This window comes from Lutra lutra, chromosome 3 (genome assembly GCF_902655055.1).
Source record: "Lutra lutra chromosome 3, mLutLut1.2, whole genome shotgun sequence".
In the NCBI taxonomy this organism is placed as follows: Eukaryota; Metazoa; Chordata; class Mammalia; order Carnivora; family Mustelidae; genus Lutra; species Lutra lutra.
The window spans coordinates 68,547,350-68,573,350 of NC_062280.1; the positions used below are offsets into that span (position 1 = coordinate 68,547,350).

Below are 26,001 nucleotides of genomic sequence, written 5' to 3' on the forward strand. Positions count from 1 at the left end.
TCTACATATTGGTTTTCCATAGGATCAGTGTTTTAAAAACAGCACTTAAGAAATGCTGCAGCGGAGTGCCTGGGTGGCTCAGTTGGTTGAGTGTTTGCCTTCACCTCAGGTCATGATCCCTGGGTCCTGGGTCTCTCTCTCTCTCTCTTTTTTTTTTTTTTAATATTTTTTATTTATTTATTTGATAGAGAGAGAGATCACAAGTAGACAGAGAGGCAGGCAGAGAGAGAGAGAGGGAAGCAGGCTCCCTGCTGAGCAGAGAACCCGATGCGGGACTCGATCCCAGGACCCTGAGATCATGACCTGAGCCGAAGGCAGCGGCTTAACCCACTGAGCCACCCAGGTGCCCCTGGGTCTCTCTTTTTTAAATACTGTTGTTTTTACATAAAACTAGTTTTTCAGAGCTGCTGCTTTTTCTCTACAGATTTACTCTTTTTAAAAAGAGACACCTTTTTAAAAATCAGAAAGCTTTTAATCTATGTTTTCTCCCTTAATTACTTTTTTTTTTAAAGATTTTATTTATTTGACACACATAGAGAGAGATCACAAGTAGGCAGAGAGGCAGGCAGAGAGAGAGGGGGAAGCAGGCTCCCCGCTGAGCAGAGAGCCCGATGCAGGGCTCAATCCCAGGACCCTGAGATCATAACCTGAGCTGAAGGCAGAGGCTTACCCCACTGAGCCACCAGGCGCACCTCTCCCTTAATTTCTTATTGAAAGCTGAAAATAACTGTTGTGCCTCCAACATCTAAAGCCTTTTATTTTTTTAAATTATTTTTTAAAGTATTTATTTATTTATTTGGGAGAGAGAGAGCATGAGCCGGGGGAGGGGCAGAGAAGCAGGCTCCCGAAGAGCAGAGTGGGGCATGGGACTTGATCCCAGGACCCTGGAATCATGACCTGAGCTGAAGGCAGACGCTTACTCGACTGAGCTATCCAGGCGCCCTCTAAAGCCTTTTAATCCATTTTCATTCGTTGCGGGAGGAGGATAACAGATTTCTTAATTGAGAAGAGTTTTGAAGACACCAGTACGATAATACCAAAAATTTAGAGCAGTCCTTGAAAAAATAAAGTTTGTAGTAACCTAATTCCCTTTTTTTCTTTTTAAGATAGTATTTATTCATTTATTTGAGAGAGAGAAAGATAATGGGAAAGAGAGAGAGCATGAGAGAAAGATAATGAGAGAGAGAGAGAGAGCATGAGAAGCAGGCTCCCCGTGAGCAGGGAGCCCAATGAGGGTCTGGATCCCAGGACCCTGAGATCATGACCTGAACCAAAGGCAGACACTTAACAGACTGAGCCACCCAGGTGCCCCCTAGTAACCTAATTCCTGTTCTTACTTATCTTTTACCATTTTCTTCTCATTTGAAGTTAAGCAAGATTTTCTATTAAGAAAAACTAAGAAGCATATCGTATTGTTGTTAACATTGTGATGTGAAACCACATTTAAATCAGCACCTTGTTTTTCTGAGACAGTGTATGAAACACAACTTTTGGTTTAGGAAAATAGCTCAAAACTATTACATATGTTATTTTTTTCTTTCTTTTTTTTACATATGCTATTTCAAATTCTTCTTTAATAAGCAAGGTATAAATAGTATATTTTTTAAAATTAAAAATCTCCAGGAGATGATAATAAGATGCCATAGAATAAAAATATTTGCATCATTGCATGTAATTTTAATGTAAGACCTCTAGTAGTTAATAAGCTTCCCTCCCCCTACACATGTAACCAAAAAATAAACACAAGAACCTTGGTTTTTTTCCCTAACATTTGAAAGGGAAGACAAATCTTTAAAAGCATATATAAAATAACTATGCCTTCATTCTTTTCTATTCACTTTTCAGCCTGAGTGAATACTAGATTAATTCCAACTTTTCTATTTTTAACATTCCTCTACAACTTTTTTAGGGGTGCCAGGGTGACTCAGTCGGTTAAGCGTCCGACTCTTGGTTTCAGCTCAGGTCATGATCTCAGGGTGGTGAGATCAAGTCCCGAGTGGGGCTCTGCACCCAATGAGGGGTCTGCTTGGGATTCTCCCTATGGCCCTCTCTGCGCTACACTCTCTCTCTCAAATAATTTTTTTTTTAAAGGGAGAGAACTTCCTTTTTATTTTACAAATCAAAGGAGAACTCCTTGCTTCTCTTTCTTTTCCTGCCTTAGATTTCCACCTTGTGGCAGCTGCTCAGTTGCAGGTATGCCCAAGTAGCTATTCTCTCTGTTTTGGGAGGATAATTCATTGGTGACAGAGAATATCTTTAAAACCTGGCCATCTTCTGTTTTCCTTTGGCTGCCTTGAATCTGCATTCTAGCTTTGCATTTGGAGTTACAGTAGAGCCCCAGTGAATCATGGACCAATTTGTCCTTTACCATTTGACTTCCATCAAAAGGAAAACAAGTCTTGGAATAATATTGGAATAAATATTCCTTAAGGGGGCGGGGAGAAGGAATGGGAGAATCTTGAGTAGCTAAAAAGTAGCTAAAAAGCTGTTTTCTTTGGATATAGATTTCTGCAGATTTGTTTATGATGAACCAGTTTCATTTTTACACCTTGTATTTTTTAGGGGGAAATACTTCCCAATTCATCAGATTATAAATCTTCACTCATAGCACTGACTGCTCATAATTGGCTATTTCGCATATCAGCAACTACTGGAAAAGTCCTTGAGAAAATATATCTTGCTTCATATTGCAAATTCAGGTATATACTGTGATTTTGATACTCAAATTTTATTAAAATATATAAAATATAAATATATATACAAATTTGAGACTTGTGGCCCAGGAAATTTCAAGGTTTTGTTTGTTTGTTTGTCTTTAAGTTTGTATATCTGGATCTCAATTTATAAACCTTTCCTCTTTTTCTCTTCTTAGTATTACATTTGAAGATCTGAGGATATAGACCCTTTATCATTTATTTTTGTATCACTCATAAGTAACTAACCTTGGCAGATATCTCTCACCCCCCCCTTTTCAAATTTCCCTTCTATATATAGTATTTTATATGTTCTGCAAATAGTATTTTATATGTAGGTTACATTTTACAATAGGTTTTCCTGAAGCCTAGTCTGTTTCAGTTAAATTACCTGCCTAGTATACTCTAAGAACAGTTGTTGTTTTTTTAAAGTGATCTCTACACCCGATGTGGGGTTCAAACTCTTGACCCCAAGATCAAGAATTTGATTCTGACTGGGCCAGCTGGGTGTCCCTAAAAACTCTTATTTTAATTTAGTAGTTTAATATTATTTATAGACATATTGGGAGGGAATATATGTATGTAGACTATGAAAAATAACATTTTTAATGCTTTTTGTAATATTAATGTCCATTTTAAAGTAGGAATGATCTTTCGTTTTCTAAGTTTTGAATACTGTTTCATCAAACACAATTTTTATTTACTGACACTCTAGAAGGATTAAAATTAAATATATATATGTATTTTTAATAGGAATATATCCATATAAGCATGTAGAGGGAATTTTTTTTTTTTTAAAGATTTTATTTATTTATTTGACAAAGAGAGATCACAAGTAGACGGAGAGGAAGGCAGAGAGAGAGAGGGGGAAGCAGGCTTCTTGCTGAGCAGAGAGCCCGATGTGGGACTCGATCCCAGGACCCTGAGATCATGACCTGAGCCGAAGGCAGCGGCTTAACCCACTGAGCCACCCAGGTGCCCCTGTAGAGGGAATTTTTAAGTTATTTGTTTTTTAAAATAAATGACTTTGCTTTTATAATTTAAATAACTGTTTATTTATGAAATATCTATTTTATCTTGGTTATAAGGAAACTTAACCAAATGAATAACCTTCTCTTCATTATTTTACAAGATACCTGAGCTGGGACACTCCTCAAGAAGTCATTGCAGTCAAGTCAGCTCAAAACAAGGGCTCAGTATTGGCCCGGCAGGTAAGACATATTTAAATATCAATAAATAAATATTTAAACATCAATAAGATGAGGAATTTGTTTCCAGAGGAAATTGGCTGCAAATTTGTTAGGAAAGAACTAATCATCTTGGATTCTTTTTTTTTTTTTTTTAAGATTTTATTTGTTTATTTGACAGAGAGAGATCACACGTAGACAGAGAGGCAGGCAGAGAGAGAGAGGGAAGCAGGCTCCCTGCTGAGCAGAGAGCCCGATGCGGGACTCGATCCCAGGACCCTGAGATCATGACCTGAGCTGAAGGCAGCGGCTTAACCCACTGAGCCACCCAGGCGCCCTCATCTTGGATTCTTGAAGAATGGTATAAAAGTTAAGAAATGGTATAAACTTAAGAAATACCCTTTAAGCCACTTTGGGGAAGTATAACAGATTATTTTACATTCCATAGTGGGAAGAAATAGACAGAACCTGTTCTTCAAAGTAAGGGAGCTTTTTCAAGCAGAGAAATCACTCAAGCTTTTAACTATTGATAATTTTTTCTCATTTCATATAGACATATCAGTGTAATTGTACTTTCAGATGATGTGACTATGATAACTGTGTCTTTTGATTAGGCTCTTTATTATTAGAATTCCAATTTATAATATAATTTATATTATGTTAATATAGCAATGTATAATAAAGCAATATATGATATATATCAGAAGTATATATTTATTTATAATATAGAAATGTTTTAGGGGCACCTAGGTGGCTCAGTGGGTTAAAGCCTCTGCCTTCGGCTCAGGTCATGATCCCAGGAGCCCCGCATCGAGCTCTCTGCTCAGCGGGGAGCCTGCTTACCCCTCTCTCTCTGCCTGCCTCTGTGCCTACTTGTGATCTCTATCTCTCTCTCTGTCAAATAAATAAATAAATAATCTTTAAAAAAAAAAAGGAAAATGTTTTATTATGCATTTAAGTATTTTTGTTGTATAGTATAGTGTATATGTTTTGATGCTAAGAAATGTTTACTGTTAATGTTTATTTATTTTTATTTTTTAAATTTTTTAAGTAGGCTCCACAGGATGTGGAGCCTAATGCGAGCCTTAAACTCATGACCCTGAATTCAAGACCTGAGCTGAAATCAGGAGTCAGACACTTAGAGCCATCCAGATGCCCCTATGTTTACTTTTATGGATTTTTATGTGTATGTGCATGTGCATCAAAGGGCTGAAGGTTTAATGGACATATTTTGAACATGTATGCTTTCCTGTTTAAGTAAATTTGCAATGTAGATAAATGTTTTCAATTCGTGCAAACATCCACATAACTGTATGCTAGGACAAATGGATGCTTTCAGCTCATGAAAAGAGTGTTTCTAAAATTCTTTTGAGAGCTGCCTGTAATTTAATCTTTCCTTTTAGGCAGGCATTCAACAGCCTGTTTTGCTGTACCTTGCAGTGTTCCATGTTTTACCTTTTTCACTCATAGGGATTCTGGAGATCAACAAGAAGGTAAGAACTTACTTCTTATTTGACTGCAATATTAATTTTTAGATAAAAGATGGGATGTCAGTATATGTTTGTTTATTAGGTGTTTTGATTGCAGATATTCCCCTGACTGTAAAAAGCTTTTTGAACTAGTTTGTTTCATAGCAAAATTCATGAGAATGTTTCATTTAGGAAGAAAGCCTAATCATCCTTTCATCTTTCTGCATGTTCTTATGCTTTTCAAATGGGTAGTATTGAATACCTTTGGTGTCATTAACAAACCACTACTTTATAAAATTATGAAATGAGTAAGGTGTTTTTTTCAGAGGGATATTCCAAAGCTTGTTAAAATGACCATTAGGAAGATGAAAAGCTAGAATAAAATGAATCATTTTAATTGCAAAGTATAGATCTAAAATTTGTTTTATGTTACATAAACAAGACCTATAATTAAATACGTGAGTTTTCCAACTTGTTCAGTTATAGGTTTTATTCTTGACATTTCTCTTGATTTATGGTATGTTATATGGGAAGAAAGAAAGGACATAGTTCCTTTGAGTAAAAGAATCAATAGCCTCCTACTTTCCATTAAGAAATTATTACTTAGTCTAGGCGGAGAGTTATTTATTGGTCTATTCTACTAGTCTTTAATTAAGCACCTCAAGTATTACTGGGGTCAGATCTTCATGGTCCACTAAGAGTCACTAGCAAATAAGATGAACATATTAAAAAGAAATTTATATATGCATAGTATACTAAGCTACATGAAGGTGAATGAGTAGTATCAGTTGCTTATTCTTTGTATTGTGCCAGGCTCTTAGAGTAGTTTATAACTTTGTAACATATAGTGGGTTCAACTAGGAAGGTAAGCAGCTTCCCAAATCCTAAGTAAATGGAGAAGTTGGAATTAGAACCTAGATTTGACTCCAAAGTATGAACCAAGTTTTAAAATGGAGTGGCTACTTTATTAGAGCACTCATTATTTGAAAACATGTTTGAATTACACAAGTCCTCCTTTTCAAAGTGGGAAACAAAGATCAGCAAATTAAAAAATCATGAATTAGTCAAGATTGAAGCAAAGCATAATTATCTAAGAGATGACAAGAAACACAACTTATGAATTTATTTTCTTTTTGCTTGTGGATTGAGTAGTTATGTGTCCTTATTATAGTCTATAACAGGAATGAACACTTAACTAAATCATAAATTGTTTTTATTTATTCCTAGATGCCTATGATAATCACTGGAGGGATTTGGTTTTGATTAGGGTTAGTTGGAATTGAAGCGTATCTTCCACTTCCCATGTATAGAGGACTACCCAGGGTCCAAGCCCAATATATACTTTAAGCTAGTTATTGGGGTAGTAAATCTTCACTAAATAATTTGTGTTGAGTAGAAACAGAAACAGATTTCCACTAAATTTCAACTTGTCCTTTCATTGCTATGAATATTTGTCTATGTTGGGTTTTGTTAAATATTAAAATAGGCACAGAATCAAGTTATTTTATCAGAGCTCTGTGGAGGACTATGGCAGGATCCAGTGCATAGAACAAAAACAGAAAGGAAGCAAAGAGCCAAAGCCTTACTCAAGGTTAGCCAGGCTAAATGTCTCTATAGGTGCTTGCTTGGGCTTTAACACGTTTGGTTTTTATACGACCAAAAAATTAAGCGGTATTAGATATTTAAAGAACAAAGTAGTGATAAAAATCTGGAGTTGGCGGTTTTTCATTATAAGTACTTTCTTAGATCCAATCTTTTCACTTTTAGGTAAAAAATAAGTCTCTTTATGAATAACATTTTAGCATGAAGAATGGGTCCCTATATTTACTCTACCGCATATATCCTGCAGGGTAGAATTAGATGGTCTCAGTGTATGCCGATGTCCACGGGGAATAGACTATGTTATTAAAAGATATTGACAAAACTGTATAGCGAATGGATGAAGCAAGTGAATGCTGCTGAATCATTTTGAGGGTTAAGTGCTGCACCCCCATTAGTGCTGCACCCCCATTAGTGCTCCTGTTCGAGACTCTAGTGGCCTACTACCCTAATGACATCTTAACTTCAAGTCTCTAAATTGTAATTAAGTTATAATGATAGGAGCAGTGTTGTGGTGGTGACCCGAATATTAAGCAACTGCCCAAACCACTGTGAACACTCAGAGGATTGGCCTTCTGGTCTTTTCTCAGGTGATATCTACCTTTCCCCTCAGATTTTCGGGAACGTTACAGATGCTACCTTGTCTCATGGAATACTGATTGTGATGTACAGCTCAGGACTGGTCAGACTCTATAGCTTCCAAGCCATCACTGAACAGGTAGAGAAGACTGAAATTTGCCATATTATAATATCTTGAGGTTTGGACTGAGGTATGATTTTTTTTTTAATGAAATGCTTTTAGAGTAAGAGAGTTGTATAGATTTCAACTCTACAAAACTGTACAAATGCAGAAAGACATTTTAACAGAGTAACCTTTAAAAGAGGGGAGGGAAGATAAACAGAGAGGCCCTCAAGTCAGTGAAGATATTTTCTCTGTCATATACATGTGAATTTGACTTTTTCTCTCTTCAGACAGCAAATAAGTAGGTGCTAAAGCCAACGTTTTTTGTTTTGTTTTGTTTTTAGTTCATGCAACAGAAACTTGACTTAGGGTGTGCATGCAGATGGGGTGGGACTGCTGGAACTGTAGGAGAGGCTCCTTTTGGCATTCCTTGTAATATTAAAATCACAGGTATGGCTACTATGTAGCATTTTTTTCACCTTAAAAAATAAGTGGTCATATAAGTATTTATTGTAATCATCCAGATGTTTTCTCATAATTTAATTATAAACTTAATTCATTTTACTTCTCTACAACATATTCCTTGCTATTGAATAGGTATTAGCAAAATCTATCAGTTATTCATTAAACTGAAGGCCTGGGGATACTGAATCTCCTTTGGCTTTTAACTAGGGGAAGGTGAAACCCAACATCACTGATAAGATAAATGCGGATTAAAATTATCATAGGATAGATCTTTTCAGATTCTCAAATATCAAAAAGTTATATAACAGGGTTGTTAAAAGTATAGAAGTCATCTCCCACTCGCCAGTGAGTCTTCATAATTAGGATATTACTAAGGCTAGACATCAGGCAAAGAGGAATTCTTTTTTTTTTTTTTTTTTTAAAGATTTTTTTATTTATTTATTTGACAGAGAAAGATCACAAGTAGATGGAGAGGCAGGCAGAGAGAGAGAGAGAGGGAAGCAGGCTCCCTGCTGAGCAGAGAGCCCGATGCGGGCCTCGATCCCAGGACCCTGAGATCATGACCTGAGCCGAAGGCAGCGGCTTAACCCACTGAGCCACCCAGGCGCCCTAAAGAGGGATTCTTGATGGCTTTATCCCTTAGCCATATTTGTCCTAGAAACTTCTTCTGTAGCTGTAAAATTACAAATAGAGACTTTAGCCAAGCATGCAACGGCCACCTTTAACAAAACCCAACATGCAGTCACCCACAAATTTGAAAGGTGGCCCTCCAAAACCAGATGGGCCTTGACATCCTGACTGTAACTCAAGAAAAAACTTATACTAATATTGAGACTAAATATTTTGTATATATCCCTGATGACTTCAACATATCCATAGTTTTAGCAGATATACACAAATTAAAGCAGTGTCTGTCTCCTCTAATTCTCTCAGTGATTGGATTTCTTTCTGGTTTAGCAGAAATGGATAGTCTTGGTGGAAAACACTTCTTTTCCTAGCTATGATAATAATTATGCTAGGTTTCTTTCTTTATTGAGGGAGCTATTGTTATTACATGCTCTGCATAAGTATGTCAGATAAATTATCTCAATGGAAACTGTAGGAAGCATCTCATTCTTATGATGAGACCTCATGAGTGCCTCCAAGGCAAACAATCTGCCACTAGGGGCCCTTCATTTAATGAGATAGCTCAGGATTTTTATGCCTCTTAGTAGGTAGGATCTATAATCTTTTTCAGCCTGAAGAAGCTACAGAACATGAGACTTTCACTCTTCAAAACCCCTTAAGAATTAGGAGGATAAAAATCTTATAGTAGGGAATGAGAGAGAAACTGAAGGGGACCCAAAGAGAAAAGGCTGCTTTTTTCCTTTGCTTCTTTTCCAGTATCTATTCATGCTAGGACCTGCACCCCTACCCCACTTTACACATGCCTTATAATGCAAATAGTACATGTCCTCCTTGTAAGGGACAAAGAGTTAATGATTCTCTAGAATAAGTAACATCTAAGGAAGGACCAGGTGAGAATGACTGGATGAAGCTATCATATGTGCATTCCAGGCCACTGGAGCTAGACAGCTCTATGCCAAGACCCCCTGACTCCAAGGAATAACACCTGAGCCCTCTTCTTTGTTCTAAATGGTTCCTGGATGCCGGAGAGGACACATACACAGACCACCATCATCAGTAAAAAACCCCAGACCCCAAACAAAGATGAGACTCATGCTCCTTTCCTTTCCGAGTCCCATGGAATGTCTGTCTATATCTGCTCGCTCTATATCTTCAATAAACTCTGCTTTCGCCACAAAAAAATTTATTTTTGTATACACTACTAAGTGATATGTAGTATAAATCTGCGTGAATCCACAGTAAATCTAGTTACCATTTATCACCATACAGTTGACCCTCTTCATCCATTTCACACACCCTTCAGCCCCTTCCCCTCTGATAACCATCAGTCTGTTCTCTGACTCTATGAACACCTATAAATAATGCTGCAATGAACATAGGGGTGCATATTATCTTTCCAAATTAGTGTTTTCATTTTCTTTGGGTAAATACACAGTAGTGGAATTGCTAGACCATATGATAGTTCTATTTTTAATTTTTTGGGAAAGATTTCATTTATTTATTTGACAGAACACAAGGTGAGGGGAGTGGCAGGCAGAGGGAGAAGCAGGTTCCATGCTGAGCAAGGAGCCCGGTGCATGGCTGGATCCCAGGACCCTGGGATCATGACCTGTGCCAAAGGCAGATGCTTAACCAACTGAGCCACCCAGGGGTCCTCTATTTTTAATTTTTTGAGAAACTTCCGTCCTGTTTTCCATAGTGCCTGCACCAGTTTGCATTCCTAACTGCAGTGCCTGAGGGTTCCCTTTCCTCTACATCCTGTTGTCATTCTTTTTCTTTTCGATAATAGACATTCTAACAGGTGCGAAGCAATATCTCACTGTGGTTTAAATTTGCATATGTCTATTATATCCCTATATTTTAAAATTGTAGAAAAATCGGGGTGCCTGGGTGGCTCAGTGGGTTGAGCCGCTGCCTTCGCCTCAGGTCATGATCCCGGGGCCCTGGGATCGAGCCCCACATCGGGCTCTCTGCTCAGCGGGGGGCCTGCTTCCCTCTCACTCTCTCTCCCTGCCTCTTTGCCTACTTGTGATCTCTCTCTATCAAATAAATAAATAAAATCTTTAAAAAAAAATTGTAGAAAAATCATATCCTATTATAGCCATTCTTTTATAAACCATACAACATTTTGCACAATTTATATTAGAACTCTGAAGTATCATTGCTTGACCTTCCACAGACTCAGAGCATTATAATAATTATTATTTTCTTTTTAGTGCCTCTCTTTCCACAGTCTAGCCAGTAGGAGCCCCTTTTCTTGGTTCTCTTATTCTTTTAACACTACACTGACATCCTTGTAAATACCTTTTATAGCAATACTGGATGGTTCAGACCTATCCTAAAATTTCCTCACTACAAAACATGGAATCAGCTATTCTCAGAATGTCTAGGACCCTCTCATCACTCCTTGGCCTTTTGGCTAAGATCAAATGTAGAATTTCTAGGACTCTTTAATTGAAAATAGTATTAGAGATCAAAATTCGGGCTCTTGAGGTTAGTGGGGACCCATTAGAATTGTGATGAACAGAGTCCTGCTGTTACTTTGGGGCCATTTTTAGCAACTGCTGAGAAAAGCCTTTCTTTATAAATACATCTTTTTGGATTGACTTATTTTTCCTATTGTTCATACCTATTTTATATTCTCTACGACATACCTACTTGAAACTTTAACTGCAAATTCAAACTCTAATTGTATTTTTTTATTTTTATATTTTTTTTCCTCATTCACCATCATTTGATAGCTACCATATTATCACATATGATGTTTGTACTTCTTTCATAATTTGCTTACTGATTTTTTTTGCCCAGTTTTCTGTTGGGTTCATATTTTTCTTATTAAAAAGACTCCTTTATATATTAAGAATATTACTCTTCTCCTAAAAAGGTTTTTAAGAAAAAAGCACTTTAAGTATGCTTAATATGCTTATACTTATCTCTTTCTCAAGATTGTCCATTTGTAAATTCACTTTTCATTATTTTTCTATGTATAGCACCAAGTAGTAAATTGTCCTTATGAAGAAGCCTAATAGAGTCAACGCTTCTGTATGTAACACGTGACTCTTAAGTGAATGGTCTTCCTATGGCAAGCCTCTTTACTGACAGTGATGGCCTCATAACCAAAGAGTATACTCTTAAGGTAGAGGGATAAAAAAAAGAGTCCTAGATTAACCACCTACTGAAAGACTGTGTGCTTTGTGGTGTTTCCCAAGGACTGCCCAAATGGTATTCTGGTCTTCTAAATCCATAGTACCTTCAACTTCTGCATTTCTCTAAGAGTACATCTGTTTCACTCTACTTAAACTTAGTTGTCATCAAGAAGACTAAGAAGCACCAACAGATACCTCTTTTATGGTGTCAGTCTTTAAATGACAGTAACTGACTAGATGTATCTAAACTAGTTAACTTGTCTAAAGATGATACTACTAATGGTGGCTACCTTTTAATAAAGCTTTCACTATGACAGGACCTGTTCTACTAAGTGGTTACATTCATTATGACTAATAGCACTTCTACACTGGAAATCTTAAGACTTCTCTGATAAAGTTTGCTAAGTGTAACCTGCTAGTCTGGAAGATCTCTTCCTCACATCTGAGGGAATTATTAGACTTAATTACCTATTAGGATTATAATGAGTGTTACAAAGGGTATCTAACCCAGAGTCTGAGACATACATGCCTAGTAAATAGCAACTCCTTTTATAAGATGTACTTTGCCATTTTTTTCCCATCATGGGCACCTTAAGCTCACTTTTTATCTCCACTTAGTTGCAGGTCACACATACTCTGAAAACAGATGTCTAGATTTTGACCTCATAACAACATTTGTTTCCTACCAGCTTTCTCTTTTCTTAGCAATCAGCCTCTTTCCTGGTTATATTTTATTTCCTGAACATAGTAATTTTTCACTAATGGAAATTCACTGATGGTGCATGCAAAGAAGGGTTGAATTGAGTTCATGAATGTTCCAAGGCTACCACAATGGAGAAAATAATAAATTCCTTTTGCCCATCTCTGCAGACACACCACCACTGCTCTTTGAGGTGTCCTCCCTGGAGAATGCTTTTCAAATTGGAGGCCATCCTTGGCACTACATCATCACGCCTAATAAGAAGAAACAGAAAGGGGTTTTCCATATTTGTGCCCTGAAAGATAACTCCTTGGTAAATCATAAGTAGTCAAACTTTTTAGTAGTAAATTTGTACCAGAAATTCTTTATTTTCTACTTCTGTAATAAGAATTCCTAAGAATTAGTTTTTGTTTGTATTAATAATTGGTAAACAATGTTAGATACAGAAGGATACAAAGAATATAACAAACACTTGTGTGTACTACCAAGAACTAAAAGCATTGAGATTCAAAAATTTTTAGAAACCAAAGATTTCTTATGGGATCTCTGCAAAACATTTCTGAAGCTCCATAGTGGAAATTATTGATAGAATATGTTCAGGCTGCTTCTGAAATTGCTGGTGCAATGTGTGGTTGGTTCTGTTTTGTCATCGTTTGGTACTGTTAGCTTCCCAGAGCAGATCCAGGTAGAACCCTGTTGGTCACAATGTAAGCATTGAAACATTGAATTTTCAAGAAGATTGTTAAGTTACTTCTGGCAGAATAGGAAGAAATGATACATGGTAAGACAATAGAAATTTCTACCCCTTGAATTAATTTTCTTTTTGAAAATGATTTACACATGATTTATAATTTAATTTAATTTAATTTAATTCAGTTCAATTCTTTGAGGGCCTAAAGTGTGCGAGGCATGGCTGCGTACATATTCTCTTCCCTCAAGTTGCTTATGCTCTTGAAAACACACGTAGTTAAATAAGATGCAGCGCAAAAGAACAAGTGCACTGGGAGTGGTGGAGGGGTTCCCCTTTGCTTTGTATTGCTGAGTTAGTGTAATTTATTTCTGGAATATCAAACATATAGGTTCAGCTAATTCCACACCCATCTCTTCCAGGATCACGCTCAGTCACTGTTGGACTCAGTGGCTTTTAGTCACAGGCCACCTTTCACCACACCAAAGATCAACACAATCTTGGGTCCGGTTACCTATTTCCTTTGATGTCACTACCAGGGAACACTGTGTATAGTGTCTTATAGTTTTCTTTTGTGGGGACATTGTCCCCTTTCATTTTTTCATTTACCCATCACATGTAGCAGCTCCTGTTTGCCCCAGCCCAGTGACATCTTCTTTTAGAGTGGCCTCTCTAGGGACTGTTTCCCGGCATAACAAGTCTGTGATTTGATTGTTCGCCTCTCAGCCAGTGAACATTCTTCAGCCACCAGAACCTGTCACATCTCTCTTTCACTTAACTTTTCTATCCAGTCAAACCCTGTATGATTCACATTCTGGATATTTAGTGCATATTCTTTTTATAATAGAACTGATGATACATATGTGTGTGTGTGTGTGTGTGTGTGTGTGTAAAATGGCCTCCAAGATTTATATCAAGCATGCCTGTCAAGTACTCACCTTCTGTAATAACTGATAACATCTAGTCATATCTATATTTCAAATATTCATGAGTAATTGCCGAATCCAGAGGAAGTTTTCAATCCTTTTGTCAGACAGCTTAGATGTAGTCACATTAACTTAAGGATGAGTATGCCCATTATTTCCCCACCTGTCAGTCAGAAGAGTAGGTAACCCACAAACACATGCAGCCAAACTGAAGAATTTAGAAAATGTTTCATAGCTTTCTATTAAACTGAGGTTTAAAATCTAGCATTCCGGCACATAACAAAAACTACAGAGGCTGGTAATAATGCTGCCTTATATTCAACACAAAAAGAGACAGTATTTCTTGTGCATGTTATAATAATTACAATAAAGGGAATTGTCTAAGGAAAGATGTGTATAGTATGTACATGTTTTATTTTAAACAAAGGGGCATCCAGAGCTAATACCATCTTGGACACATTAATTTCAGTGGTTTCAACCATGGTGCTTAAATTGATTTCCTTATATGTACAATGTAATAATTACCACCATTCCTATTAGAAATTATTAGAATACTTATAAAAATTCCTGAAAAATTAAAACTCACTAATATAGAAAATGTGTAAAAATCCATTTTTTTAGAAAGTGTGGCATACAAAGCACTTAGTGACATAGCCCTCACCTACTTCTCTAATCATATTTCTTTTGTAGGAGCCAAATTAAAATTTTCATTCATCTGTACACATGCACATGTTACATGGATTAACATTTCTGTGTTTTGTGTTTTGGCATCTCTTTTTAGCCATTTTCTGCTCATCCTTTAAGGCTTAGTTTAAGTTCTGTTTTTTCTTCTGATACTCTGCTCACCTGAGCTGGATGCTTGAAAATATCCTGTGCATGGCTTGATTACTTTGTTTTCTACACCATCTTTTTGTTTGTTCGTTTTTGTTTTTGTTTTTTACATTGTCTTATTTCTGTTATGTTTCTGCCTCCCTTCTTGATTATGAGCTTTTTGAAGGCAAGAGTTATGTTTAGTTCATGTGAGATACAAACACCTACTATGATACTTAAAACATGTCCTGTCAGTATGTGCTAATGAAATTAATAAGTTAATATTTGAAATATTTGTATCTAATAGGAAAGGTGGTGTCACTTCATTTTACATTGGAGAAATTAAAGAAATTAAATGAAATCAATGTATCCATGCTGGTGTTAGTTCCCAGTGCTCCTGTGTGTAAGGTAAAACATTTATGTACATATGTGATCATATAGCCTGGAGGTATCTTTTTCTTTATCTTAATGTCTAAACATCTTACCATGAAATAAATCTCTACTTGCCTAAAAGGCTGAGCAGTATTAGACCATTTCTCCATTATTAGAGGTTTATATCTGACTTATCCAAAGAGATTATATGACCTGTTTCTGAGATTTGGGGTTGGGGTGCCTGTTTATCTTTGTGTTAACCACTCCTTTTGACAGTTTATTGGGGATAGGCAAGGGAGGAAGTTAAAGGGAACTGTGTATGCAGTATTTGTACAGAGCTATATCATGGAACAAGTCCTTGGACCTCAGAATCAGAGCAGCTGTTTAGCACATGTAAAACGAGCAAATGATTCATCCTTTTTGTATATCAGTTTCCTCTTCAAAGTGGGGATAATAATATATGCTTTGAGTGTTATTAAATGAGATGACTAAAACATTTACTGCAGTGCCTGACGCAAATTAAATGCTTGAGATATGATTACTGTTAAGTTATTATTTGTGAGGCAGATTGTATGGTACAGGGTAAATGTTCTGGATTTCTCAAGTAAGAATGGCTTTATTCAATTCTCATACATATCCCAGTCCAACTGTTGATATTTCCTCTTCCTTGTACCTTTGATTTACTGATCTGTAAGAAGTTAGATTTGAAAACTTATTTTCCCCTAATCTCTATTTTCAATATTTTTACCCAACTTCAGGCAAAAAATGGGATCCAAGAAATGGAATGTTGTTCTCTAGAATCTGACTGGATCTATTTTCATCCTGATGCTTCTGGTAGAATAATACATGTCGGCCCAAATCAGGTCAAGTGAGTATTTTTATTCATTACTTTAAAGTGAAAGGTAGCTTTTAGAAGCATTTATTGGCATGTTTATTTTTGCCAGCCAACTGTTGACTCAATTATAGAAATCATTAGCTCGTTATTCGTTGTTTCCTCAGAGACTGGTATCTAGAAAACTATTCTTTCAGCCTCATCATTACTCTTTGTAGACATTAAATTTAAATAAATTCTTCGATGGATGATATATGGGTAATGTTTTGATTCTCCAGAGAGAAAAGTGATTTGTCTTTGTTCTAAAAGACGGCTTTAGAACAGGAGTTGTTTGAAGTAAACCTTGTTTTGCTTTGTTGACCCACATCTTGCATACAGTTGACCTTCCCTGCCTTGAAACATTCTTCATTTGGCTTCTCTACACCACAGTTCTGAATATTTTCCTCCTTAATACCCTTTTATGTTCTTTCTCTTCTACCCAGACTTTAATTATTGGATGTCCTTAGGATTTTAGACCCTATTTTCTTCTCACTCTTCATTCCCTTTCTGCATAATTCTGTTTATTGATTCTTCTTATTCCCTTGGCTTCATAAATCATGTATACACCAAAACTCCAAAGTTTATCCTAGCTGAAACCTCTCATCTAAGCTCATGCCAGAAATCTGGAATTATTCTGAGCACTTTGTTATACTTTTTGTCTTTCATCCATACATATACATATATACTTGTGTGCATTTTCTTTCTTTTTCTCTCTCTCACACACACCCACATATCCTTTGAGTCCTTTTTTTTCCTTCTTCTTTTTTTTTTTTTTTTTGTTGTTGTTGTTGTTCTTGTTGTTACTAAATATTTCTTAAATCAGCTTCTTTCTGCCCTTGGCCTGTTACCATGTTGGTCAGACCATTGCCATCACTAGCCTAGACAATAGTAATAGCCTACTAACAGGACTCCCAAGAATCCATTTTTGTACTCTTTAAGTCTGTTTTCTTCTCAGCAATGAGAGTGATTTTTAGAACTATTAACAAACACAAAAACCTAAACAAGTGGATTCTGCTTTAACCTTTTTATGGCTTCGTGTTCCTGAGATAAGGATCATTATACACTTAGCATGGTCTGAAAGACCCTCCTCCCACTCAGTTTATTTCAGTCATGCTATCTTTTCAGACAGTCAGGGATCTCTTTCCTCCATTTGGAGTGTGTTTCCCCTTCCTGTTCTCTTAATCTTAATCAATCCCTGTTAATCGCTATTCTCTTAATCCCTATTCTCCTGATTTCTATTCATATTTTGTCCCCAGCTTAAATATCTCCTTTTCACAGAGTCCTTCCCTGATACCCCTCATTAGATTAGCTCCCCCATCTTATTTTCATACCAGCCACTGTGTTACCTTCCTCTAACACAGCAATTTTAATTAATTATTTGTTTGATTATCTGTTTAAATATCTAGTTTTGGAGTTATCAGCTCCATAATGACAGGAAAAGAGTCTGTTTTGCTGACTATAACCCCAGCACTGAGCATAGCACTTAGTAGCACAGAGTAGGTACTAGTAAGTTGGTTGAATAAGAAAGACATTATCCGCTTTCTCTATTCCTTACGGTTTCATTTTAATTAGTTTACTTCTCTGGAAAGAAGATAAAGAAGATAAAGGGACTTAATTAAATAAGATTATGAACTTTTCTAAAAAGTCTTAAAAACTGTAGTTCAGCTTTAGTAAAGCTTGGTTTTAATGCTTATTGCCTACTCACGTTTTCTTTTTTTTTTTTTTTTAGAGAGAGAGGAAGGGATGGGCAAAGGGAGGGTGAGATCTTAAGCAGGGTCCACTCCCAATGTGGAGCCTGAAGCAGGGCTTGATCTCACAACTGTGAGATCATAGCTTGAGCTGAAATCAAGCGTCGGATGTTTAACTGACTGAGCCACCCAGGTGCCCCATAACCCATTTTATTTATTTATTTATTTATTTGACAGAGAGAGAGAGAGAGATCATAAGGAAGCAGAGAGCCAGGCAGGGCGGGCGGGGGGGGGGGGAGAGGGGAGCAGGCCCCCTGCTGAGCAAAGAGCCCGATGTGGGGCTTGATCCCAGGACCCTGAGATCATGACCTGAGTCGAAGGCAGAGGCTTAACCCACTGAGCCACCCAGGCACCCCGCATGACCCACCTTTTTAAATAGTAGTTTGAGCTTAAGAAAATAAGGTCCAAATATACTGAGCCCTTTTGCCAGGTTCTAGAGGATAGGCACTTTTAAACATTGGCATGAATTAAGATAACAAATTGAGTAATTTAAAATCTAATCTGATTTCTTTGCCTCTGGCAAACTCTAAGACTTCTGGCTCTTCTAGCCACGGTATCTACTCCTCCCTGCTATTCTCTTTACCTGTGTCTGAGACTTTAAGCTTTGGGAACATTGTGCTTTTGAAGCTTGTTAATGCTGTGAACAGATTTGTGTGGACAAATTATTTTCTTTTCTCTTCCTTAGTTGATCCATTAAGCCATTTGTACTCAGCTTGATCCATTAAGCCATTTGTAGTCAGAAAACCCAAATCTTTAAATATAATCCTACATTAAAAATTAAGTAAATTGGAGTTTTTAAATATTACTATTTTATGAAAACTCTTAGTTTAGGTTCAGTTGCTTCCAGTCTACCTTATAGTTAACTCTGAGTGTTGTTCATTGATATCTCATTCTATCTTCAGAAGTAGAAAATGCCAACATCTATTCTAATGCCACCATTAAAGCTGAAACCTTAAAGACCTATTGCAGGATGACAAAGATGAGGTCCTTTAGGGGAGCTTTCATTAAGCCAGCTTGGAAGATGGCTTAAGCTTGAGGAAGTGGCTTCATTATCTACATCAGGAATACCTATTGTCACAGGTTTTTCTGTTTAACAAAATCTGAATTTGAAGTTTATAGACACTAAAGTGATCAGACATTACTATTTCAGATTCCACAGGAGGAGACAAGAACTATTTACATTTACATTTTACAAGAATAATTTACATTTGTTGAGTTTCATTTCAGTAGTTCAACTTTGGTATTTTGATGATCTGTTGAGGTCTTAGGTTCTTTTTTCCCTTTTCAGAGTTCTAAAGCTAAATGAAGTAGAAAATAATAGTGCCCAGCATCAGATCTCTGAAGATTTTGTCATTTTGGCCAACAGGGAGAAGAACAAAGTAAGCCAGGAGTACTTTAAAATTCTTTGTGTATCACTGTCTTTCTATTTGAGAATATAGTATATAAATGTGTTTGTCTTTTAGTGTGCTGAAAAGAACAGCACAATAAAAATCTGGGTTTTTTGTCTGTGCGGGTAGCTGGTCTTAGCCCTGTGCACAACTGAGAATTGAAAAGAGCTGATTATATTGAGCTTAACTTTTGCTATTATCTGTTCCCTTTCTGAGTTTCTCTTTAGGTTTTTATTGATGAATTTTCAACCTTTGGGTTTAATTAATTGTGCAAACATACAGTTGGTTGGGGTAGATATGAATCTTTAAAAATCACATGCCATGCTTTAACTCCAAATACTTCTTTCCCTTTAGTGTGCAAATTAAGAACATGAAGAGAATTATGCAGAGAGAAATTTCCAAAAGCAGATCCACTGTAGCATTGCTGTACTTATACTAAAGCAAAAATCAGAAGGGAGAGTGTATTTATTGTTTGTCTATTTTGGTATTTTATCCATTAATTTATTTCGGTCAAGTGTTTTTGCTAATTGGAGGATCAGAAATTTGATTTAGAATTTTCTCAGTAGAGGAAAGAATTGTGGATGTTGGATAAGGATTTGGTACAGTTTTGCTCTTTATTGCACATAAAAGGACTCATCATATCTTTTTATTTCTCTCCATATGATAGAATGAAAACTTACCCACTGTTACAGCCTCTGGACGGGTGGTGAAAAAAAATTTTAACCTTTTGGATGATGACCCAGAACAAGAGGTATTACTTTAGCCAGAGATAACAAACCAAACTAGTGTGTACTAGCCCTGTGATTTTTAAATTATGCTTCCCAGACTCTGGGATAGGGGTTGGGGTGAGTAGTTCCATGCAGACTTCATTGGTAGGATTGTGCATGGTATTTCAACCAGTGCATCCCCATCATCCTATCTTCTCATACTGAAATTATTCATAAGATTATGTTTGCAAAAAGGTTCTTAGGACTGAAATAATTTGAAAAAACTACTAGCTTATTGTTTTGTTAATGTGCACATTTATTAAATTTCTTAATAGAAAATACTTGAATTACATCCTGATGACTTTATGGCTTTTGCTTTATTTTTTACTTACAAGACATGGATATGTTTGTTAATGATCGTGGGCCAGGGAAGAAGGGTGTGAGGGTGTGATAAATTCAATCAGCCTCAAGCCTGAACTTGACATTGCCAATCACTGAGCTATTACATTTTTATCCTTTTCTTTTAAAGAGGAATTGCAAGTTCTTACAAAATCAACTGACAGTGATTATGCTTCAAATATATAACCATTGCATGAATTCTGATCTGTTTGGAGCAGAAAACTGTTTGCTTGTGTGACCATTTCTAGGTGGAAACATTAGAGTAGGCTTCTAAGGATAGTTTCTGAAACTTTTTTAAAAAGGTTGGAGGTGGCGCACATGGGTGGCTCAGTGGGTTAAAGCCTCTGCCTTTGGCTCAGGTCATGATCCCAGAGTCCTAGGATCAAGCCCCACATCAGGCTCTCTGCTCAGCAGGGAGCCTACTTCCCCGTGTCTCTCTCTCTCTCTGCCTGTCTCTTGCCTACTTGTGATCTCTGTCTGTCAGATAAATAAATAAAATCTTTAAATAAATAAATAAAAAATAAAAAGGTTGAGGTGACTCAGTATGTTGCTACTCTCAAAAAGAAATATATATGCGTACATTTGTGAATTATATAATGTATTATATATGTACATATTTTATAAAATATGTCATGTAAAATATATAATATAAAAAAAATAAAATAAATACATGTATATTTTTTGAACCATAGAAATCTATTGAGAACAAAGCAGAAAGCTCCCTGTAGATAAACCATATTCAGGAAAGACATACTAAAATTTCTAAAAGATAGCAAAAAATAATTAACAAGGAGAAGGTGGTAGCGAAGAGAGAGATACTCTCCATCGAGAGATTAGAAAACAAAATCGTTTAGCCTGTAAAAGAGAAGCTGAAAGGAGCTGGGACTAAAGACTATTAAAATCACTAGATCCAGGCAAGAAGTCTACTCTTTGAAGTTTGACCAAAGTAATATTAAGGCAAAAAAGTAAATAGAAAGGAATCATGTGTAATAAATCTCTATAAATTTTTATATCGTGGGTAGTAAAGGCAGAAAATATAAATAGATGAAAAAGAAGTTTGACCAAATATGAGTGAAGGTTTAGTATGTGGTGGTTCAAAGAAACTTGTTGTGCCTGCCAAAATGTCCCTTCCTGTGGTCCGTGCCTGGATGGCTGCCATGGATCTGCTTCCCCTGTGAGGCTGCTGGAGTCCCAGCTTTACTTCCTTAAACAGAGTTTGAGGTTAGATTTTTTTCTTCCTTAAGACTTTACCATCATGAATCATTTCCAGCTAACATCTCTCATCCCAGTTCTATTCTGTGGGTTGGATTTCAGTTCCCAAATAATATTCTCCTTCAAATACAAGTGGCCATTTTTGCTTTCTTTTCTTTCTTTTTTTTTTTTTTAAAGATTTTATTTATTTATTTATTTGACAGACAAAGTGAGAGAGGGAACACAAGCAGGGGGAGGGTCAGAAAGAGAGAAAGAAGCAGGCTCGGCTCCCTGTGGAGCAAGGAGCCTTATGCGGGGCCCAATGCGGGACTCAATGCAGGGCTCCATCCCAGGACCCTGGGATCATGCCCTGAGCCAAAGGCAGACGCTTAACGACTGAGCCACACAGGTGCCCCGTCATTTTTGGTTTCTTTAGAAAACCAAAAAACGTTGAAAGGGGGAAAAAAAAAGATGGCAAGTAGAGTCATAAATAGTATGTGATAGGCTATCAGTTCTTCTTAAAATGACTTGTGTTTTTCTGAGGAAAGATCCTTTTGACCAAGTGGGTCATTTTTAGGTTTCAGAACTGAACTTCATATTTTTTTTTTCTGAGCTTCGTAGATTTAGTCCTCTCTGGAAGCCAGTGAACACACACGTCAGAGGCAGCAGTTAAATACCTCTTTGAATTTGGAGAAGTTCTAGTTTGCTGTCATAATAGAGGATTTCCATAACGCTTTGGCTGAGAGCTACATAGACTTGGTTCCGTTAAAATCTGTAGGATACTGCTGCAGTCCTCAGAATCTTGGGACTTTACTAGGCATAAAAGTAGAGACCTCTTTCTCCTTATGCTCTGACCCATTCATTCCTCTTTCTGCATTTTAAAAATAAATAATAGAATAGTTAAACTACAAATAGAAATGATCCTAACTGGATAACTGGATTTTGCCCCTCTTTTCCTCTGTCTTATCCATCTATTCACTGAGACTTTTAAAATCGTGGACTATGAAGATGAGCTGGATTTGCTTTCCGTGGTAGCTGTTACCCAAATAGATGCTGAAGGAAAAGCTCACCTGGATTTCCACTGTAATGAATATGGGACTTTACTTAAAAGCATTCCACTAGTGGAGTCATGGGATGTGGTGAGTAGAGTCCATGGAATGCAAAATTGTAAGGATTTTCTTTGTAGGTGACATTTATTGGAACAGATGTTACTGTGTTCTTGTCAGTCCATGGTCACCTGTACCAGTGACCACATCAAAGAGGATATCATCCTGCAGGACACAATGAGTACTTCTTAAGCCTTCCTTTCCTAGGAATTAGAGGATGCCTCCTTTCTAGAGGGCTTAAAGATAAAATTTTATGTTTTATTCTGAGACATGCTGTCTATTTCCTTACCATAAGTCTTTGGTTTTCTCACATTTTATAAGTTTGGTAGCATTTTTAAAAATACACTGTATTAAATGCCCCCAGTTACTTAATAGAGATGATATCTAAACATGTAGGGTTTGCAGGCACTCTTGGACATATTTGTCTACTTTTTTGATTATTACAGAACATAAAAACTTTAAGGAAGAGCCACTATTATTTTAACCTAGTCCTTTGTTTTATCGGTGGAGTACCTAGGAGGTTTAGCAACTTGACCACTGTCACACAGTGAAATAGCACTATAGGCAATAGAATCTGGGTGTTCAGATTCCTATGACCCAGCGGTCTTTCCATTTTCAATGTTTTATGTGATGCTTTTCTTATAAATAATCTGCATATTCATAAATAATGAAAATAAACTATTTCTAGAAATTGTTTTGTTACCAAGTATATTTTTGAAGAGCCCGAGCATAGGTGCCATGACATAGTGATATAATTGCAAACTTGGTGTTTGAAGAGGAGATTTCATTTCACTGTGTTTTCATTACAGACGTACAGCCATGAAGTCTACTTTGACAGAGACTTGGTACTACACATAGAACAGAAACCAAGCAGGGTCTTCAGCTGCTATGTTTACCAGATGGTATGTGACCCTGGTGAAGAAGAAACAACAAACAGAAGTTGTGAAAAAGAGTGAGATAATTTTAAATTTTGAGGTGTAACTTATGAGAACTTTAGCCACATAACCCCAGCAGCTATGTTCAGTCCTCCTTTTTGTTATCTGTATAGCAAGTTCTCTAGTGTTTTCTAGAAAAGGTCTTGTATTGTCTTCAGATGACTGTGACTTCTTTTTTAAATTCTTGCCATACAAGGGGGTGGTAAGTAGCATTTTAGAGCTTTTCACTGGTGGTGGCGCAAATATTAAGAGTTGGGGAGCACAAAATACAAGTTAATTTCAGTTGTTGGGAGAGGGTTATTGATGGAGAAGTATTTAACATGGCTCTTAAAGGATGGTATGGAATTTTGGTAGGTAAGACTAGACAGGAGAGACAGACAGACGTAGAAGATACAGAAAGAAATCCTCTGTCCTCTACGCCAAACTTTGCCTAAGGGTGAGAAAGGAGATCTGTAATGTGAAAGAATACTTTTGAGCCATAAATATGTCATCACATTTTAAAAATAATATATATGTATATGTATGATTTATATTTATATATAGCATTAGGAATTGACTCTAGTTCCCAGATTATTATCTTTTATTCCATGGTTTTATTTTCTTGGCTTGGTGTTCCCATTGATTATTTTTCTATCATAGACTAATGTATATGTGCTGCCGAAGTGAGCACTCTATCATAGACTAATGTAAAAGATTCCAAGAAAAGAAATTTTTTTCTGATATATAGCCTGTTCAGCTCTTAATACATCTTAGAATGTTGTACTCATCTCACCATTCTATTTATTTGGTGAGTTTTTCAATTCTGCTTATAGGCAGTATTTTCATACCTATGCAATAAGATAAAGGTATCCTGGATCCCACCGGTTCTGCTCCTTGTAGAAGAGTAGATAAAGTCTCAATTCCTACTAGCTTGGGAATTGACTGATTAGCTAGAAAAGGCTTTTGGCTCTTAGTTGTGAAATGAGTATTTTTTTTCTTCTTTGTTAGGACCAATCTAAATATAATCCTTGAACTCAGATAATCATTCTACATATTGTTAAATAAAAGCAACCTAAGGGAGAAAATTGTTTCTTTTTGCTTCCTGTTTGAGAAATCCAGTTGCTGCAATCCACATGTTCAGCACATTTCTCTGATTCAGTCGCAAAAGAATAGTAAAAATAGAAGGGGAGGAAACAGAGTAAAAATCATTGCTGATTCAAATTTAAGGTTAAAATACAGGATTTTAGCTTAGATAATTTACATTAAAATTCAGTTTTGGGGGGCACCTGGGTGGCTCAGTTAGTTAAGTGTACCAACTCTTGATCTAAGCTCAGGTCTTGATCCTCAGGGTCATGAATTTAAGCCCCGCATTGGGGTTAAAGAAAAAAAAAAATTAAATCCTTCCATTTTTCCTTCGGTTTTGGCTTCATCCCATTTTAAGAATAATGTGAATCTTCCCTTTTCTGCCCTTGAATTTTGCAGATAAATTTCAAACTTATTAGAATCAACAGGGCTGAGGAGAAAGGTGTTAACCTATTCCAGACATCAAGAAATTAGTAGCACAGTCCTTAAATTTAAAAAGAAATAAAGGGAGCAAACCTAAAACTGTCTTTTGCACAGTAGAAAAGAAGATTGCTAACATTTTGGAGTAAGAGAAAATATTTATATGTGGGCTAAAGATAAATCTTTCTGAATCTGATCCAAAGTGTAATAACCATTTGGGAAAGTAGAAGTGATTACCTCATGAGCAAGATAATAACTATCTTCATGTATTAAATTCTATACTTTTATATCTACTAATTGAAAAACCCACTCTTGTTTTCTGTACCTTTAGTAGTACTATTTAATATAATATTTGAAGCTTTCAGAGCCTTTTAGAGACATGATTGTGGTTACAGCAGTTGAATAGGTATGATGTGCAGGATATTGCCCCAAACTCCCAACTAGACACTAACTGTATCTAAATAGTCATACCCCACGAATTTATACCTTGAAAAACAAGTTCTGGATAAGAGGTAATAGATTATAAATACCAAAGAAAAGGAAGAAACCAGCGTTATATGGGTTTCAAAGAGATGCAATACTATATAAAAGCCGAAGGCCTACTCTGCAAGAGTGTTTCAGAAAAGGATGTCCTAAGACTTCAATCCTGTCTGGTTTTTTTAAAGAAGGAGCTCGTTGAGTTTCCACTTCTTCTCTAAGTCATTATCTTCTTTTGAGGAAATCATAGGAACTCATCGGCTCAGAAAGTCATCTGAGAACTAGCTGAGATTCTTAGCTGCTTTTTAGGCTGGGGGCAGGTATGAGTGGGTG

At 36.5% G+C, this 26,001-nt stretch overlaps 1 protein-coding gene across 4 annotated transcripts in view; it reads left to right on the plus strand.

The window, feature by feature from the left end:
- Window positions 1–23,868, plus strand: part of DCAF17 (DDB1 and CUL4 associated factor 17) — a 35,336-nt gene extending 11,468 nt beyond the window's left edge. For 3 of the 4 annotated variants that reach the window (XM_047722140.1, XM_047722138.1, XM_047722141.1), the window contains 11 exons: window positions 2,563–2,699; window positions 3,826–3,904; window positions 5,284–5,373; window positions 7,562–7,666; window positions 7,975–8,080; window positions 12,739–12,881; window positions 16,123–16,232; window positions 19,272–19,362; window positions 20,039–20,122; window positions 22,652–22,807; window positions 23,584–23,868. In XM_047722140.1, coding sequence (XP_047578096.1) covers window positions 2,563–2,699; window positions 3,826–3,904; window positions 5,284–5,373; window positions 7,562–7,666; window positions 7,975–8,080; window positions 12,739–12,881; window positions 16,123–16,232; window positions 19,272–19,362; window positions 20,039–20,122; window positions 22,652–22,807; window positions 23,584–23,730 — 1,248 coding nt within the window. In that variant the 3' untranslated portion in view covers window positions 23,731–23,868. The remainder of the gene's footprint in view (window positions 1–2,562; window positions 2,700–3,825; window positions 3,905–5,283; window positions 5,374–7,561; window positions 7,667–7,974; window positions 8,081–12,738; window positions 12,882–16,122; window positions 16,233–19,271; window positions 19,363–20,038; window positions 20,123–22,651; window positions 22,808–23,583) is intronic. The other variant, XM_047722139.1, reaches the window with a different exon arrangement.
- The last annotated feature ends 2,133 nt before the right edge of the window (window positions 23,869–26,001 follow it).